The sequence below is a fragment of the Barbus barbus genome (genome assembly GCF_936440315.1).
Source record: "Barbus barbus genome assembly, chromosome: 31".
In the NCBI taxonomy this organism is placed as follows: Eukaryota; Metazoa; Chordata; class Actinopteri; order Cypriniformes; family Cyprinidae; genus Barbus; species Barbus barbus.
In genome coordinates, this window is record NC_136759.1 from 20455894 (window position 1) to 20476624 (window position 20731).

Here is a 20731-nt window from a genome sequence, read left to right on the forward strand (position 1 = left end):
TCTCCAGCCCGCTCCACCGAGCCACTTCAGCGATCAGCGCAGACGTCAGCTCTTTCCCTGCTGCCATCTGGCGAGTCTGAAAAAGCTAATTTCTATCTAAAAGAGCTTGTGGTGTTGTTGCAAATGCTGCGCCGTCATTGCGCGTCGTGCAGGATCTCTCTGCACGATGGTGACGGCCACTCGGAGTGCGTTTCCTGCTTGGGTAAACCCCACGCGGAAGCCGCTCTGACCGAGATGGAATGTTCACATTGCGCGCTTGGATCGGTTTCTTTTCAGAGAGCGAAGCTGCTCCTCGCGCCCTCCCATTTTCTTCCTCCCAGGGACCTGCAGGGAAAAATGGGCGGGGCAAATTGATTAAGCACTCAGCAGCGAGCGAACTCACACCGGCTCAGACCACACGTGCCTCTCCCCTGCTAAGCAGAGAGGATTATCCCGTCCTCTTTGAGCACGCAGATCAATGTCCCTCGATTGGTGCGAGTGACGTGGTCTCGTTCGGAGCTGTCGAGGACGAACTATTAGATGACAGCATGTCTCTAATAGCATCAGACGTGGAGGAGATGTTGGGCTCTACCGTTGAACCCACCCTTTCATCGTCTGCCGAGCCCAGCGACGCGAAGCCAGGGATGGATGCCGAACTCTTCCGCATCCCCTCTAAGGAAGTCGATGAGCTGGGTTTGGAATGGTCTATGCCGGAGGAGCCCACTCGTAGTCATCCGGACGAATGGTTCCTGCCGGGGACCCATACGGCCCCTTGTCAGCAAGCCTCTCCGTTTTTCCCATAGGTCCATGACTAACTAACAAAGTCATGGCGTGCTCCGTACTCGGCTCGCCTTCGCTCTAACTCTTCTTCTGCTCTCCCCTCAGTGGTCGGCGTCGAAGAGAAGGGCTACGAGATGATGCCCCCTCTCAATGAGGCAGTGGCTGCGCACCTTTGCCCGCCCTCCGCTATTGGATGGAAAGCAAAGGTCGCTCACCTCTCCAAGCCCTACAGGACGACTTCTGCCCTTGCTGGACAAGCTTATTCCTCTACCGGGCAGGCCGCCTCAGCGCTTCATTCCATGGCTGTGCTCCAGGTCTTTCAGGCCAAACTCCTCCAGACCATGGATGAGTCAAGACATGATGCCATGCCTTTCAGAGAGCTGCGCAGCGCTACCGACCTGGCTCTGAGGGACACCAAGGCTACAGCACAGGCCATAGTGTTGGAGCGCCACTTATGGCTAAACCTCACCGAGATCAAGGAGGCTGACAAGATCCCTTTCCTCGACTCCACTACGGGGCTCTTTGGACCTGCCGTCGAGGGTTTTGCGGAGCAATTCACCGCGGCTCAGAAGTCGTCCCAGGCCATGCAACACTTCCTGCCGAAGCAGTCCAGCTCTGCAATGGCCGCTAGTCGCCCCAAGCCTGCTCCAGTGCAACAGCCAGCTAAACCTGCGTTGTCGCCTGCTCAGCCTGCTCAGAAGCCTAAGTCTCGACAGCGCTCCCGCTCTGCCAAGCGCTACTCGTTCCTGAAGCGTCAAGGACCCTGGCCCAAGCTGACCTTGGACCGTGCGCCCCCGGCGCCGTCCTAATCCGCTAGGAAGGAAGAGGAGGGGGAAAAATCTTGCAAATGCCGGAACAACCCCAAAACCCCTTCGGTTTGTTTGTCACAAAAACTGTTGTGAATCACGGGCCCTTTCCAAAAGCGCTTCCACATACAGCCGCTGTTATAGCGAGAAAAATAAAAAACAAACATTCTCAAAAAGAGAGCAAATTTCCTCTTCCAATTACCAAGTGTTTCGAGTCCCCGCAAGGTGACTCAACACCCGAACTAATCCAACTCCTTGCCACACGGGCCGAGGCCTGGCGGGCCATCCCCGGAGTGTCTCATTGGGTTCTGGGGATTATAGAACGAGGTTATACACTTCAATTCGCTCGAAGACCCCCGCGGTTCAGCGGCATGGTCTCCACCTCAGTGCTGAGCAGCAACGCTCACGTTCTGCGGCCTCCGGCCCATCCTCGATCTCAGACATCTGAAACGTGCCCTCATGAGACACCCGTTCAGAATAACTACACTGAACCAGATCCTCTCACAAATTCGCCCAGAGGACTGGTTCTTTTCGCTAGATCTGAAAGACGCTTACTTTCACATCCAGATAGCCCCCCGTCACAGACGATTCTTGAGATCCGCCTTAGAGGGAGTGGCTTATCAATACTCGGTCCTGCCCTTTGGGCTGGCTCTAGCTCCCTGCACTTTTACGAAGTGCATAGATGCGGCTCTCTCCCCTCTGAGACAGATGGGAGCCCGTGTCCTGAATTACCTCGACGACTGGCTCATTCTAGCACAGTTAAAGGCAGAGCTAATAGCCCACAGGTCCCTCCTCCTCAGTAACATGGAGCGCCTGGGACTCAGGATCAATTTGGCCAAGAGCTCCCTGTCCCCCAGCCAACAAACTTCGTTCCTGGGGACAGTTTTCGACTCAGCCCACATGAGGGCGAAAGTCGCGCCAGATTGTGTTCTGGTCATGTGACAGCTCATGGCTTCCTTCAGAATTGGAGCCTCCTACCCACTCAAATCGTTTCAAAGGATGCTGGGCCTCATGGCCTCCGCATCGCCAGTTCTTTGGTTGGGCCTTCTCAGGATGAGACCCCTTCAGTACTGGCTGAAGCCTCTAATTCCGCCCCATGCGTGTCAGCCCTGGGCCCCTGGAAGGACCTATGGTGATTCGAACAGGGCGTGACAATAGGTTTGGTTTACAGTAGAAAGGTTGTTATGACAGATGCCTCCAACACAATTTAGGGGGCTCTGTGCGATGGCAGACCGACCTTCAGCTCCTGGACGAACGCGGAAGGACAGCTACACATCAACTGCCTCGAAATGACAGCAATATGTCGAGCTCTTCAGATCTTCCTGCCAGTCCTGAAGGGACACCACGTGCTGGTCCGTTCAGACAGCATGACAGTGGTTTCATACATAAACCGCCAGGGCGGGCTCACCTCGAAACGCCTTTGGTATGGGCACATCTCAACCTAAGTTCATTGAGAGCAGCTCATGTGCCAAGGAACCAAGGAGCAGATATGCTCTCTCGGAACAACGTCCCCTCAGAGGAGAGGATGCTCCACCCACAGACGGTTCAGTGTCACTGTCGCTCAAGACCGCTCTGCTGCTGGTGCTAGCATCGGTGAAGCAAGTAGGTGACTTGCAGCCTCTCTCTGTAAGCCCCGCCTGTCTTGAGTTTGGGCCTAACGACTCTAAGGTTGTCCTAAAGCCAAGACATGGCTATGTCCCTAAGGTGCTCTACACTCCATTTAGGGCCCAGGTTATTGCACTCTCTGCGCTCCCCCCTTCTGAGGAGGACCAGGAGTTCAACCTTCTCTGCCTGGTCAGGGCATTGAGAACTTACATTGAGTGTTCCGCGCCCTTTAGGCAATCAGAACAACTCTTCGTCTGCTTTGGCGATCGCACCAAGGGGTCTCCAGTCACAAAGCAGAGGATATCTCGATGGTTAGTTGTTGCTATTGAACTAGCATTCTCCTCCCTGAGCCTCCAGAGCCCCATTGGAGTGATAGCCCATTCCACTAGAGGCATGGCCTCTTCCTTGGCATGGTCTAGCGGTGTGTCCATGGCAAACATTTGTGCAGTTGCCGGCTGGGCCTCACCGTCCACTTTTGCCAGGTTCTATAACTTGGATGTTCCGGCCTTACAGGCCCGGGTTCTTTCTGCTCAAATGGCACACGCCTGTCTTAAGCGGTCCATTCAGGCATTGCCTGATTCTTCAAGAATGCTCTTAGTCCCATTAGTGGTGCTGAGGCTGTACTTATGACCGTTGAAACGATATCTAGGCTGGGCTGACCTCTAGGAGTTCAGTCCGCATGCCTCCTTCAGGATTTGTTCTGCTCATAATTGGTCCCTCTGAGCCTTATTGCTCAAGGCCAGTTTATGTCGGTCGTTTCTCTTCATGGCATGGCGGGATTGTATTTGTTCCCCATAGCATCTAGCGACGCGGTACGAGTGAAGTATCGATAGGGAACATACTTGGTTACTAACATAACCTCTGTTCCCTGAGATATGGGAACGAGTATGCCATGCCATGCCATTCAGCTGCACGACTCAGGTCGTCGCTTCAGTCAAATTGGCCTGTTTTCCTATGGCGAAGCGCCCGCTTATATAGTCAGATGGCCGCCATAGGCTCGTGCAGCACCGCTGACGAGCCATCACTGCACGAACCAATGGCCGTGCAGTCACACTGCGTGATTGAAAAAGTCTTCAGTCCTCGGAGAAAAAGGAGTTTTTCTCCATACTCATTCCCGTATCTCAGGGAACCGAGGTTACGTTAGTAACCGAGTACGTTATTGATGAATAGAATGGAGTATATTTTGTTTTCATTTGTATTTTTGTATCAGAATGGTAGGCCTATTAGTATTTTCTACTCAAATCTTTGGATTGAAATACGAAACCCCCAAATAACCTTCTTGTGCACCAAATGTTGTAGTATAATCCTAATATTGTAATCCAAACCTGATCTCATGACGAAAACGTACTTATGGGAATTTTTTTGCTAAACACAAAACACATACCAGTAAGTACATATCACTGCAGTTTCCAACAGAAATGAACACTAGGCGCTTAAACAGCGAGCACTTTTAATTGTTTTTGTTCACGTTTATGATTACAGCTCGTTGCGTATTTCGCATCTTGCAAAAAAGTTTGTTCGTTGATCAACTGAATACAAGTTATTAAGTAACCACATAACATGCATTATAACTGTAAATTACTGCCATATGGATATTACTTTGACACTCATCTGTGGCTGATAACAGAATACTTTATAATAAGGGTCGTGTGCAACAAACTTCTGTATTCTGTAAAACAGGTTGCGTCGCTTCTGGTTCAGGTCTTTTGTGTTTTGCTAAATATGAAGTTAAAATATGAAGTTGTTTTACTTTACCAAAGATGATCATAACTAATAGCCGTCACATAAGCAAATGTTTTTTCTTCTCTTTAATGTTTAGATATTAAAATTGAATAAAAAAGCAACAATGTCCATAGATATCGCTATCAGTTCACACTGATGTTAATTTCTCTAACAATCAGATGCGATAAGACTTGTTTTCCGGGTTTGTTCAGGTTACATTGAAATAAATATTGACCATTGAAATAAATATTTTCTTTGAAGCTGCTTTGAAACTTTATGAATTGTAATAAGCAGTATACAAATAAACTTGAATTGAAATTAAATCTATGCGATAAACAAGTAAGGTAAAAAATAATCTAAAAGTAACTAAAAAGAAGGTAGATCAAAAGTAATCTAAAAGTAACTAAAAAGAAGATATATCAAAAGTAATCTAAAAGTAATCAGATTAAATTACCTCAAATAGATTACTGACCATTTCCATTATGTATTTTTGAATCAGGAATGGATTACAATTTGTAAGTAATCTACGCAGCACTGTATGTACTATATGTATGTATTTGTGTGTGTCTGTATTATTTGTTTTTGCATGCATATCCAGCTCCACAATGTACCTTGTCCACATTTCTCTTTTTACCATAACCTTGAGAGCAGAAAAAAAGAGGACACAGACAGCGCAGGGAGGGTTGGGGTTTGTCAGGGACTGTTGTGTGAGAGAGAGCTACACTGCAGTATTTTATGCCTACAGCTCTCTGAACCGGTGAATGCTGGTGTATAATCATCAAATCGATACCCCAAGAGTGGGCTAAAGATGTCAATGTTAGTCAGACCTCTTATATAAACCCAAACATTCACATACAAGAGTTTACAGATACTCAAGATTCACTGTAGCTTTCAAACTACAACAATTTGGCTATTATTTCCTGATTCTTTTGAAAGAAATGCATGGATTCGGTGATTAAATGTGCATGCTGTATGTGAAGGAGTTTTTTAAGCATTTCTGTTGTGGTACAGTCCGCAGAGAGAAACAGACTAAATATACATGAAGGTAAAAGGGTGGGTGGAGACGACATTGACGCAGTGCTGCTATTGAGTAACACGCCTGGCCAAGTGCTGACTCTGCATGTGTGTGTGTGTATTTATGCTGAACATGCGTGTGTGTATTTCAGCCCACACTGAGAGCCTATGTAGGGTACAGTGACATGATGCAGTACTGCATCATTTGTAGCACAAAAAAACGAACAAACATATGTATATAATGTAATGTTGTATATCTGTATAGTTCAAATGTTGCCTTGTTAGCAGTCTGGATTTAGCGCACTATAAATCATAATAGTTACTGAAGCTATTCACATATGCGTGAGGTTTGTGTGTGTATGTGTGTGTTTTCTCTGAACACAGCTGCTGTAGTTCTTGCTCTCTATCCATAAGGACACCTGATTTTTCTAAAGGGAGGGGGACGGACTAAACTGCAGCACTTTGAGGGGGGTGGGGATGGGATGGGAGGGTGTGACGAAGTTACTGCAACTACTGCAGAGAGCCGGGCCGATAAAGCATAACTGCTGCAGCAGTGCGAACTTGTCCAGAAACACAAAACTCCTGACTGCAGAGGGATGAAATGGTGCAGAGGTGGAGGAAATAAACCTTTAGATAATAAGATAACATTTTTTGGATTAATGATCATAGTAATAGCAATGCAACGTACAGTGTGCTTAATACAGAGACAGATTAAGAAGTTATTTATTTACATTGAACTTGGCAACACTGGAAAAAGATGGTTTATTTAATGCATTTAAACACATTGCTTAGAGTAGAATGATATTAATAATGTAATTTGCTACATATTAAAATATTTCAAATTTATTGATTTTAAAGTCTGATACTTTGAGACCAAATGTACAACCCAAAACGTTTTTTTTTTTTTTTTTTTTTTTTTTTTAAATAAAATAAAAACAAAGACTTTCAAATCACATGAGCCAATATTTTATTCACAATAGAACATAGGGAACGTAACAAATGTTTAAACTGAGAAATTGTACACTTTATCCACAAAATGACCTCACTTCAAATTCGATGCCTGCTACAGGTCTTAAAAAAAGTTGGGACGGGGGCATGTTTACCATGGTGTAGCATCTCTTCTTTTCAAAACAGTTTGAAGACGTCTGGGCATTAAGGTTATGAGTTTCTGGAGTTGTGGTGTTGTAATTTGGCCCCATTCTTGCCTGACATAGGTTTCCAGCTGCTGAAGAGTTTGTGGTCATCTTTGACGTATTTTTCATTTAATGATGCACCAAATGTTCTCTATAGTTGAAGATCTGGGCCCGTATTCCTAAAGATTCTAAGAATCCTTAATTTAGCTTTAAAATTTATTTCTAGGAGTCTTAGCTTAAAAGTGATTCAGGACCAATCTGAGAGCAACTCTGAGCGAGAAAAAGACAAAAACTTTTATCTTAGTGAGTAGGCGGAGCTGACCCCATTGCCAGCTTTGACACAGTCTTTTGAAGACTGTGATTGTTTGGTTGTCAAGAAAAATTAAATAACGCTTTTAAGAGTAGGGTATATTGTAAACCTTCACTTTGAAATTACAGGCGTAATGTTTCCTGTTTTACCGTACTCGCTCTCACTCTCTCTCTCTTTCACACACACACAGACACATTATATATGTATATATATTGTTTATTTTTTATTTACCATGCTGTCATACTTACCGTGTTTTATTGGAAATTAACAGAGACATAACCTAATAAGTGCTGTAACTGACCCAAATCATCACTGCTGCATAGTTGCATTTTTCCAGTTGCCAAATATGTTAATGTAGTGATTATGTCCATTTCTGGCGCTATGGCATTTCAGCGCGGTGTCGGAGATGTTAGCGTGTCTCTAATAAGATCGGTCACAAACATGATCCCTGCACAATCTGATGTGTAGCGTCTTATTAATTCACTGTCATGCATTGTGTGCAACACATTTCTTCTCCCTCTTCATGTTTTGTCCATTTTCTCCACTGCTAAAGAAACTCTTAAGCCCCTTAAAAGTCCTTGTCCATACTCCTAACAATTTTGGACCTTAAGACCTCTTTTAAGGGTAAAGATGCTTTCTGAATTACTTTTTTTGTTTACTAGGATCTTTTCTTCAATTGTAAGAGGAAACACCCACATTTCTAAGAATTTTCTTAGAATTTTGTTACTAGGAGCAACTCTTAGCACTTCAAGATTTAAGATTTTTTATGAATACGGGCCCTGGACTACAGGCAGGTCAATTCAGCACCTGGACTCTTCTACCACGAAGCCATGCTGTTGTAATAGCTGCAGTATGTGGTTTTGCATTGTCCTGCTGAAATACACAAGGTCTTCCCTGAAGTAGACGTCGTCTGGAGGGAAGCATATGTTGCTCTAAAACAAGGGTCTCAAACTGCCGGCCCGCGGACCATTTACAGCCCCCCCGGCCCGCAACTGACATCAAAAATATAATGCAATGCTGCCCGCAAAAATATTATTATTTTTAAAATTATTATTATTATTTGTAGTTGTTTTATAGCAATTTAAACTACCCATTCAATATGTACTAGAAACAAAAACACAGTTCAATTTAAAAAAAAAAAAGTGTTAGCATAAAAACCTGCGCTTGCCGGCAGACTTGATAAGACGTTAGCTGGTTTCTGGGCTTTAGCAGTTTATTTTTTGTTTGGCTGTGAACGAAAATATGTCTTATTCCAAACCGAAAAGGAAAGTGGATGATGAACACAGACAGTTTCAGGAAAGATGGACACTGCAGTATTTTTTGTGGATTTTAATGGAAACGTCACCTGTCTGATATGCAAAGAAAAAGTTGCCATTCTGAAGGAATACAATCTCAAGCATCATTACTCGAATAAACATGGAGACCAATTTGAGAAGTACCAGGAAGACGAGAGAAAAAACGAGCCACGCAGTTGCAGAGAGAGCTAACGTCCCAGAAAAGCCTTTTCCACAAAGCCAAAAAGGATGCTGATGCTGCCGTTGAAGCGAGTTATGTGGCGAATGACATGATCGCTAAAGTAGGAAAGCCATTCACTGAAGGGCAGTTTATGAAGGACTGCATGTTGAAGGTCACTGATATTCTATGTTCAACAATCTCTCTCTATCGGCAAATACAGTGGCAGAGCGGATAACCGAGTTATCGAGTGACATTTATAATCAGCTATGCGGGAAAGCTAGAGTTTTCACTGCATACACTGCATACATACATGTAGCGCTTGATGAAAGTACAGACAAAACTGCTCAGCTAGCTATTTTCATCAGAGGTATTAATGACCAGTTTAAGGTGACGGAAGAATTGCTGAGTTTGTGTCCAATGCACGGCCGTACAACAGCCAAAGATATATTTCAGCAGCTGTGCAACGCGATTGAACATGCTGGTTTGCCGTGGAGCAGACTAGTAGGCATTATCACAGATGGCGCCCCATCTATGACAAGTAAAAAAAAAATGTACTGGTAGCGCTGGCACAAAGAAAGTTGGAAGAGGATAATGCAGATCCAGCAGTTGTTCTGCACTGCATTATACACCAGCAGGCACTGTGCAGCAAATGCTTGAAATATGAACACGTCATGTCTGTTGTCCTAAAATGCATCAATTACATCAGGTCGAGTTTACAGCACCGCCAGTTTTGAGCCTTTTTAGAAGAAATTGAGACAACATATGGTGATGTACTTTACTTTACTGAGGTGCGCTGACTCAGCAGGGGAACTGTCTTGAAGAGATTTTTTGAGTTTAGAACAGAGGTGAAGAGATTCATGGACGATGGCAGAATGGATATTCCTGAATTTGATGATCCTAAATGGGTCATGGACCTTGCATTCCTATTGGACATTACACAGGAGCTGAACATCCTTAACCTGAAGCTCCAGGGCCCTGGTCAGCTCATCACAGCTTCGTATATGAAAGCGTGAAAGCCTTCTCCACAAAATTGAGATTGTGGAAAACTCAGCTTTCTGCAAAAAATGTCAATATTCCATGGACGATGGCAGAATGGATATTCCTGAATTTGATGATCCTAAATGGGTCATGGACCTTGCATTCCTATTGGACATTACACAGGAGCTGAACATCCTTAACCTGAAGCTCCAGGGCCCTGGTCAGCTCATCACAGCTTCGTATATGAAAGCGTGAAAGCCTTCTCCACAAAATTGAGATTGTGGAAAACTCAGCTTTCTGCAAAAAATGTCAATATTCCAACAAGAATGTCAAATTTGGACTTGTCTGACCATATAATACTTATCCATTTTGAAACAGTCCATTTTAAATGAGCCTTGGCCCACAGGACATGGCGGCGCTTCTGGACCATGTTCACATATAGCTTTCTTTTTGCATGATAAAGTTTAGTTGGCATCTGCAGATGGCACGGCGGATTTTGTTTACCGACAGTGGTTTCTGGAAGTATTCCTGGGCCCATTTAGTAATGTCAATGACAGAATCATACAGATGAGTGATGCAGTGTCGTCTGAGGGCCCCCGAAGACCAAGAGCATCCAACAAAGGTCTTTGGCCTTGTCCCTAACGCACATAGATTTCTCCAGTTTCTCCGAATCTTTGATGATGTTATGCACTGTAGATGATGAGAATTGCAAAGCCTTTGCTATTTGATGTTGAGGAACATTGTTTTTAAAGTATTCCACAATCTTTTTATGCACTCTTTCACAGATTAGAGAGTCTCTGCCCATCTTTACTTCTGAGAGACTCTCACTGCGTGAAAATGCCTGTTTCCGGACTGTGCACGTCAGCTGGCATTTCTGATTTCTTGACACGGACAGAAACGGACTCTTTTGTGTGCGGCAGTTTTCCAGTCCGCTCACTAATGCTATAAATGCCCAGACACAGATGGAAATGTTGACGTACTCACCGGTAAATCCACGTAACTTCCTGTTCACAAGCAGTTAAATCTCCGTAAACGGCCAGTCATATATCTCAGTAAATGTCTGTAAATTACCGTGCACTTAATATATTTTAAAATTCTACTGGCCTTCTACACAAAAATGTGTCATATGCACTCATAAAAACGAAAAATAAAGTCTTTAAAGAAAGCCACAAACACAGCAAAGTATCAACACAACTCAATTTTGTTTTTCAGCAAATGCGGGACTGCAAACATTTAACAGGACTGCAAATATTATTCAACAAACACAACAGGACTGCAACATTTAACTAATCATTTAGATTGAGAAAAAGATTTTGCAAACACGGACAAGTGAATCATTAAACTGATTAAACAATAAAATATTTAAAGAAAAAAAAATTGTCTTTCGGTGCCATGGAGGGCACTGAAGAGGAGGAGGATGCCATTTCGGTGGCAGCGTCTGCGAGAGAGGTGTGGTCCAACAGCCCGCTGGATTACACTGCACCCCACGGCAGCGACGTGGGGGACCTCCATCATAGTGATATCGAGCTCCTAAGCGTCCTGTCCATGGCAGTGGATGAGCTCGGGTTGGAGTGAGCGCCTCCTGCCGAGCCGAAGCCGTCCGGACGAGTGATACCTCCAGTCGGATCGCGGCCGTAAAGACACCCCGTGGAGACCCGGCCCATTTTTCCCTGAGGTGTACGACGAGATAAAAAAAAAAAAGTAGTGGGAACGGCCACGTTCCTCCTCAGCGCAGCACACGGGAAGACCGCACGCCTCTTCTGCTGCTCTTCGGCTCGAACATGAGCCGGCGGTGAGGTCAAGACAACCGTGGCCGAAGCGCCATCAGGGCTCGAAGGGCCAAAGACCCCGCCCTGACAGAAACGGCAGGCCACCGGCACTGGAATCAAAGCTGCACCCACATGTGCTGTCAGTGCGAGCAGCACACGCGCCTACTCAGCCTCAGCTATGATCTGAAATGTTTATCAGTGGTTTTGACTAGGTCGTATACACCCTGTATTGATGCACCACCAAATTCAAGGCTGTCTCTAACAGTTTATCAAAATGTTTTGATATAGTTCACCACGTCTTTTAGGACTTGATCACCATCGTACTCTGCTTATTGAGCACCGCTACGGTCATGCATCATAACACATGATTTCATTGAAAAGAAACAATTTCAACTAATCTATATGTGAAAGCGCTGAAGCCGCTGCCATTTCACATTCTTTTTGTTTCAACGGAGTGAACTCCCTCCCTGGTGTGACGCAGCATCGTATAGTTGCCCCCCAACCCCCCCCCCCCCCCCGACCCCGACCCCGACTTTTACATGGTTTTGACTAGGTCCTGTAGACCTGAGCTGTGTTCACCAAGAGCGATAAATATCATTGCCGCACTCATAATGGCTCCGAATGTGAAACTTGACATAGTTAGTCGAGCCAGACTCCATCGCTGTGACACGGCGGGATTTTATACGTTCCCAAAGCAATGTAGAGTGACCGAATTGAAGAGGATCGCTCTCGGTTACTCACGTAACCTCGGTTCCCCGAAATGAGGGAACGAGACATCCTATTGCTGTGTCACCGAGCTCAGGATCTTACAATGCCAAGTTGCTTCAGTCAAAGATTCTGAATGAATGACGTACAAGCACTGCCTTATATAGAGTGGGATTCCCGCTCATATCGTGCTTGAACGCCATTGGCCAGTTTTACTGGCGTGATTCAATAAGGCTTCAGTAGTATTCGAGGAAAAGGAATTTCCCAAAGCAATGTCTCGTTCCCTCATTTCGGGGAACCGAGGTTACGTGAGTAACGAGAGCGTTCATTACCTCGATTACCAAACTATAACAGACCCTGAGATACAACTCGCGAATGTGTGGATTTTTATTAATCTCACTCAAATTTTGCGATTCTGTTAATCAAAAGACTAATTTAAATGAATTCAATTCGGATTCATTTAAACTTGCCTACAGATTTAAAAATGACACCCCAATGATAAACACCCAAAAAAACACAACAGTGCTTGCTCCTTATGACAATTAACCATGGTACATAAAACAACAACAAAATCAACAAAACATGGTTATTGTAGTTAAAAACGTGTATAAGGGCTGGTATACTGGAAATCTCTGAACACGTCTAGTGTGTGCAATCAGAAATATCCTGTATCCAAATATCTTAGAGCATCTCAAGTGTATGGACGTGTACAGGACTCAGCACACTCAGCCTGGGAAATTTTCGTACACGGTCATACACCTTAAGTTTCACTGAAATTTCCATTTTCCGATTTATCATGGAAATTTGTCTTTTCTTGCAGTGTCTGCCTCTCTAAGACATCCCTTTTATAGCTAATCATGTTACAGACCTGATGTCAATTAACTTAATTATTAATAATTAAGCTCATTTAGTGGATACAAGTGTAAAATTTCAGAGTTTGAACATTTGTTATGTTCTCTATGTTCTATTGTGAATAAAATATTGGCTCATGTGATTGAAAGTCTTTTAGTTTTCATTTTGTTCAAATTAAAAAAATAAAATAAAATGTCTCAACATTTCTGTAATTCGGGTTGTAATTTCTGAAGTATCATGCAACATTTGAGAACTGGTGTAATGATGCTGAAAATTCAGATTTACAATCACTGCAATAAATTACATTTAAAAAAATATCCAAATAGGAAATAATTTAATTTTAATAATAGTTCATTCACAATATACACAATATTTTTACTGTATTTTTAATCAAATAAATGCTGTTTTTGGTGAGCATAAGAGACTTGAACAATATGAACAAGGCTTATCCAATCCAAATTTAGTCAAAACTAGCCATTCTATAATAAAATGAACTTTGAAAAGGTGTTTGAATGACATAATTATATATACATCATTCGAAGCTAAGACATCTTACGCAAACCACTTTGAAAGTAAAACAAATGGCTTGTTTGTCTTTTAAGAATTAAATTTTAACTTACTTGAAAAGGCATTTTTATGCACATTGCATATAAAACATGCACTTACAGAAGTATCTCACCAATCAGATGTCAGGAATTAGACATGTATATTTGTATCTCTCATAGCCTGTCCCGTGAATTCCATGGACGTGCTGATGCCAACACAGATCCTTGCTCTCAACGGGACAGATGTCAGAATCCCCTGTGCATTCACCTCATGCTACAAGTTGGACCCCAGCAAGTTTGCCATGAACTGGACCTATCAGGAGACGAGCAACAGCACAGAAGAAATGGTGAGAGAAAACAAAGAATAAACTTGCTACTACCATTGTATTACCAATTCTTTAAAGTTACAAAATTCCCTTTTTTTTCTGTACCTGTCTTGATCTACCTTCATCCAAAATGTTTTCTTTTCCAAGTTTATGACCTATAAGAACAAGATAACACCCTTGAAGTCGAGCCGATTCGGAGATCGAGTCATATTTTCTGGAAATCTGGATAAGAACGACCTGAGCATCACTATCTCAGATGTGCAGTTGACGGATGAGGGCATCTACAACTGCTATGTGCGAAACCCTCCAGACCGCATTCCCGGCCACGGCGCCATCCAGGTCTTCATCCTGACTGAATGTAAGGCTTCAGTATGGGCCAAGAAGGTCTACCCAGGTTATTTTAGGAGAGGCCACAATGAATGGTGTTTCCTTATTGCAGGTGTTGTTAAGTCCAGAATTAGAATAGAGTGCTGCATTGATTATATATTTTTGAAGTTGATCGCTCAACAAAAACAACACATTTCCAGTGGCTTTTGGATTATTATAGAAAATAAGCTCTGTGAACAACAAATGTTTATGATTCTTACATGTTTTTCTTTTCATCATGATAATCCTTACAAATAAATGCAAAGTTTATGGATTTTGAAACCAATCACCAGAAGTAAAAAGCTAAACAGCTATAGTCTTGTTTAGCCATTTGTTTGCAGCTGCCCCTTTCAAGGTAAATGTCTTAAACGGAGTGTCTATTTACACTTAATGCAAATAGCCTGCCTTGTTGGCAGAGGCTATTTATACTAACTTTGCCCACCAACGTGTGTTTACACTAGACATTACAAAAGACGGCTGGCAAGCAACAGCTCTAGTGGCGAAGATGATAAAGTGCATAATGCATTCTTTTTGATGCAGTCGACCCGAGTTCGAATCCGCCTTTTACAAAACGCGTTCTTCTCCCTTTTCAAGTATCATATCGGAAAATCATTTATTTTCAATAAAAATTAAGGAAATAATCGAAAAGTTGAACATAAATGTCCCAATAGGGCAACATCTATTTAATAATTTGAATAAAAATGATAATTTACACTCAAAACACAATGCTGTAGTACAACACTGAGGTGCAGGTATTGCTACTATTTCCAATAAGTAGTATAAATAACAGAACAAACTGCTACTTTTACATCGTGTAAAGAGAATCTATTGCTGTTTGCACTTAGTGTAAAATATTATTTTAATATTTAATTTTAAAATATCACAAGGGGGTATTATTGATATTGATTTAAAAAGTAACTCAAAAGTAACGTAACACATTACGTTCCATTAAAAGTAACTAAATAACTTAATTAGTAACTTTTTAGGGAGTAACGCAATATTGTAATGCATTACTTTCCCCAACACTGTTTATAACATTACTGTTGAACCACTGATGTTACATATTTGAACTACTTTTACTACCTTTCTGGGCCTTGAACATGGTAGTTGCGTTGCTGTTTATGCAGGGTCAGAAATCTCTCAGATTTAATCAAAAATATCTTAATTTGTGTCATGTAAACCTACTCTGAGAGTTTGGCCAGTTAACCACTAGTGATAAATGCCATAACTACTCAGTCTTGGCTCAGAAAGCATCTTAATAAATTAACTTTTTTTTTTTTTTTTTCGCTGAAGCAATATGGTACAATATGGTGGTTTATTTTGTTTTTCTCAATTTTTGTCTTCCTCTGCCCAGTGCCGCCACCAAGAGATTCGACCATTGCTGTTGCCATCGGGGCATCTGTGGGGGGAATTCTAGCTTTGCTCATTCTGTCCATGGTAGTGGTGAAGTGTATTCGCAGACATAAGAACCAGGAGCTGATCTCAGATGAGCAGAAGATGGAGGAAGAGGGCAAAGCAGATGGAGAAGGAGGCACAGAAGAAGCAACAAAGTAAGAATTTCTTTCTTTTTTTTTTTCTTTTCTCGTAATAAAGAGTTTCTTCTCTATAAACAAACTGCTTGCTTTGAATCCTGAAACAGACAGCCCTAACCCGCCATCTTAGCCCTGGAGGCCTAACGGATGGTGGAGCTCCATCCTACACATTCTGGTAAAAATAATTTCTAGCAAGTGTGTTTTGGTGGGTCATGTGACTGTGGTTGACAGTAGCCCTTTCAAGTTCTCCATCTTCGTTTCATTAGCCTGTTTTTGAGTTCTGGACCCAAATTACCTGGTTACTATCAATCTGTTTGTAGTCTTGCTTTATCTGGATGGGTTCTGTGATGTCTTTGTGCTGGTGGTAAGCTGTATGTTTTCTTTCTTTTTTTTTCTTCTTCTCCATAACTGCAAATGACCTGCACTTGCAACGAGTTATTTTAACATATATAACCAATAATTATCGTCCTTTTTTTTTTAACACAAAAAAACAAAGCTGTACCTATAAATAACCTTTATATACAGGTGCTGGTCATAAAATTAGAATATCATGAAAAAGTTTATTTATTTCAGTAATACCATTCAAAAAGTGAAACTTGTATATTGGATTCATTCATTACACACAGACTGATATATTTCAAATGTTTATTTCCTTTAATTTTGATGATTATAACTGACAACTAATGAAAGTCCCAAATTCAGTATCTCAGAAAATTAGAATATCAATTAAGACCAATGCAAAAATATATATTTTTATAAATGTTGGCCAACTGAAAAGTATGAACATGAAAAGTATGAGCATGTACAGCACTCAATACGTAGTTGGGGCTCCTTTGCCTGAATTACTGCAGAAATGCGGCGTGGCATGGAGTCGATCAGTCTGTGGCACTGCTCAGGTGTTATGGGAGCCCATGTTGCTCTGATAGTGGCCTTCAGCTCTTCTGAATTGTTGGGTCTGGCGTATTGCATCTTCCTCTTCACAATACCCCATAGGTTTTCTATGGGGTTAAGGTCAGGCAAGTTTGCTGGCCAATCAAGAAAAGGGATACCATGGTCCTTAAACCAGGCACTGGTAGCTTTGGCAGTGTGTGCAGGTGCCAAGTCCTGTTGGAAAATTAAATCTGCATCTCCATAAAGTTGGTCAGCAGCAGGAAGCATGAGGTGCTCTAAAACTTCCTGGTAGACGGCTGCGTTGACCTTGGACCTCAGAAAACACAATGGACCAACACCAGCAGATGACATGGCACCCCAAACCATCAATGACTGTGGAAACTTTACACTGGACCTCAAGCAACGTGGATTATGTGCCTCTCCTCTCTTCCTCCAGACTCTGGGACCTTGATTTCCAAAGGAAATGCAAAATTTACTTTCATCAAAGAACATAACTTTGGACCACTCAGCAGCAGTCCAGTCAAGACACTGTCTCTTGTTCAAGAGTGGCTTGACACAAGGAATGCGACAGCTGAAACCCATGTCTTGCATACGTCTGTGCATGGTGGTTCTTGAAGCACTGACTCCAGCTGCAGTCCACTCTTTGTGAATCCCATGATTGTGTAGCCTACAGAACTAGACTGAGAGACCATTTAAAGGCTTTTGCAGGTGTTTTGAGTTAATTAGCTGATTAGAGTGTGGCACCAGTGGTCTTCAATATTGAACATTTTCACAATATTCTAATTTTCTGAGATACTGAATTTGGGACTTTCATTAGTTGTCAGTTATAATCATCAAAATTAAAGGAAATAAACATTTGAAATATATCAGTCTGTGTGTAATGAATGAATCTAATATACAAGTTTCACTTTTTGAATGGTATTACTGAAATAAATAAACTTTTTCATGATATTCTAATGTTATGACCAGCACCTGTACCTACTGTACATATAAATGTACCATTCTAATTGCTATTGAATTTCAGTCACAAAAAAGGCAAGTAAAAAATTTATTTAAATGTGACATTTTGAAGTAGAAAAAAACTGACACAGTATTTTGTAAAATATATTTCAACAATCTGTTTTATATGCAACTGTATATATACTGTACATATACTGTAAACACTGTATTTAAAAATAAATAAGCAAGGAATGTCTTCCAATGATCCTTCACTAAATGAACTAAAGAAACTGTGTAACAATGTTTACCCGTGTATATATATATATATATATATATATATATATATATATATATATATAGTTTCTTTAGTTTATTTAGTGAAGGATCATTGGAAGACATTCCTTGCTTATTTATTTATATATATATATATTATCAAAACTTTTCAAGTATGTAAATTGTATTTGTATTGTATTTGTAATTATAAATTGACAGGCATTTTTAAAAGTAATGAGGCAAGTGAATCATTGAATCAGTGATTGGAACCACTTCAAACAATTAGACAAAACTGACTCCAACTTTCTTGACATTTTAGTACATACAGTAGGTTCTGTGAAATGAATCAGTCTTTATTTTAAAAAAAGAAAATTGAAATTGAAAATTGAAAAAAAAAAAAAAAAACTAATCAAAATGATTTATACTTCCCAAATCTAATGTTATTTTTCCTACAACATAACCACAAATGGAAATCAATCAATCAATAAATGTTAATATTCAACATGTTGATTCAACATTCTCACATTTTTTTTTTCATTGTCTTTCTTTTTACCTTTCAGAAATTTAAGCCTCCTGCCTGAAGATATGTAACACTTGTTTGACTCTTCATCCTATACCCGTCTCATTCAACATCCCTTGGTTTTCTCGTGTAGCAGTCAAACATAGTCAAACATGTCATAAAGGAAGATCACCACAGTGCCATGGTGTCAAGTTACCAGTGTGAAATCACAAAGGATTTCAAGCGGCCTCTTCCACTCAGTACAACAGGTTAAAGTGATAACTTCCTGCAGAACTCTTCATTTGGACCACCCTTTTTTCAAATTCAAGTAATGTCTTTTTTTTTTCTTCAACTACTGCTACTATTAGCACTATTAATATCAGCCATCCAGTATTTCTGCTGAGAATTTTCTAAAGAGATGAATTTTAAATTATACAAAGTCCTCTTACAACTGCCAAAGTGTTTTTACCCTTATGGTGTTTATACGTTTTAAGAGTTTCTTGAGAAATCACTGCCCTCAACAACCTCTCAAGTGGATGTAGAAACATAACGTGTGTTTGTGTGTGCCTCATTGTGCCAGTTTGCTCACGTTGGCTCTAAAAGTTTATGCTGTTTTTACAGCAGACTATTAGGCCATGACTATACATCAGTGTTCAAAATCTATAATTCGCTAGTTTACAGCACATAGCACTCCTCTAAAACATGTACAATCATTGCATGACAATTTTCTTATGCATGATATACACAATTTGCACAAAACAAATCATCAATTTGCACAAGCATCTGGCACATTCCACAAATAGGGTATATGTTGCTGTTCCATGACATTTTTTAAAGGCCTTAGTGGCATAAATCATATGCTGTCTTTGATTTGACTTATTAGCTATTGCTAAACTTGTTGGTTTGTTAATGGCGATTTTGACTTGTTCCACCTTAGAGGACTTGGTCTTCATGACTATCAAACAATAATAACAGAAGAGCATCATCATTATAAAAGATGAACATTGACATTTAATTCATTATAGTAAAAGTGAATGAATTCTTTGTTAACCTTATTAAAACGAATTTCCCCCAGATACGAAAACAAACAGATACAAATTTGAGAGGCCCAAAAATAAACTAATTTGGACATAATCTCTATTTTTATTATGAACAGACACACGATCCAACAAATATTATACTGAGTGACAGCTTAATTTATGCTAAATTTGCTCTAATTTGCAAGCCTGAAGAAGAAAAAAAGAGTTTCAGCTATTTTGTACCCTATTTATGGAAAATGCCATATCCAAAACATTGCTTTCACGCATAAACATCATCATTTCAGATGCAATGATTATGTGGCAAGTTAAACGTGATCTATTTATAGATAAAAGCCAAAAAACAACCTATACAGAAATTTGATTGTTAATGTTATCGATTGTGTTTGACATGTATGTTGTGGTGTGTTATTTGGAATGCGTGAATTTGTTTTACACGAGTACCTTATTGAACGTATAAGCTGTGAAATGAATTTTTAGTCAATACTGAATTATAACCTCATAAACAAATTTCATACATAATCATATAATCTGTTCTGAAAGAGGCTAAAATTGTTTTAAATTGAGTAACAAGCAAATTAAAGATACTGGATTAATGAATGGATGGAAATTTGATGGAAAGATTACAAAATAAAATCTATTCTGTATGGCATCATATCATATTTGTATATATATATATATATATATATATATATATATATATATACAGAGGAAAAGAAACTTTGATTTCAAGTAATTGGAAAAAAAAGAACCAAAAACAAGCATATGTTTTCATATGTTGGGAATCCATTTTGAAAGTGAATTACAGTGATTGTGAACTTTCAGTGGACTCGTATAGACTGCAGACTCTGTAGTAGATTATGTAGGGAAGAGGCAGGCCCCCTACATACCATCAGCTAAATCAAACAATTTCAAAGAATAGCCTCAAGATTAGTACAGCATATTTTGTGTTATGGTCAGCAAACGTGAGTATTAAATAGTTCTATTCAATGAAAAATAAATATATATATATATATAAAATGTTTGTATATTGTAATATTGAACGATGTTGAAAAGTAGCAGTATTTGTCTAATTTAAACATTATGTATATTTAAATTGAAGCAAGACAATATCATAGAAATTTCGGCTCATTTACAAATGGTTCTTCTTATTTCTGACGTAAAACCTCATACAAGATATACAATATCTGTCTACAGACCATAGGAGTAAAGTAT

At 40.7% G+C, this 20731-nt stretch overlaps 1 protein-coding gene across 4 annotated transcripts in view; it reads left to right on the forward strand.

Moving 5' to 3' along the window:
- Nucleotides 1–20167, forward strand: part of LOC306851473 (sodium channel regulatory subunit beta-2-like) — a gene marked incomplete at its 3' end in the record, with an annotated part of 27870 nt that extends 7703 nt beyond the window's left edge. Inside the window, exons 2-6 of one of the 4 annotated variants that reach the window (XR_013782500.1) lie at nt 13834–14000; nt 14127–14337; nt 15700–15895; nt 15985–16052; nt 18541–20167. Coding sequence is in view for 3 of the 4 variants with exons in the window: in XM_079387734.1 (XP_079243860.1) it covers nt 13834–14000; nt 14127–14337; nt 15700–15895; nt 18541–18571 (605 nt within the window). Of the gene's footprint in view, nt 1–13833; nt 14001–14126; nt 14338–15699; nt 15900–15984; nt 16053–18540 lie in introns of those variants that run through there. The other 3 variants (XM_079387735.1, XM_079387734.1, XM_079387733.1) reach the window with 3 other exon arrangements.
- Between the last annotated feature and the right edge of the window lie 564 nt (nt 20168–20731).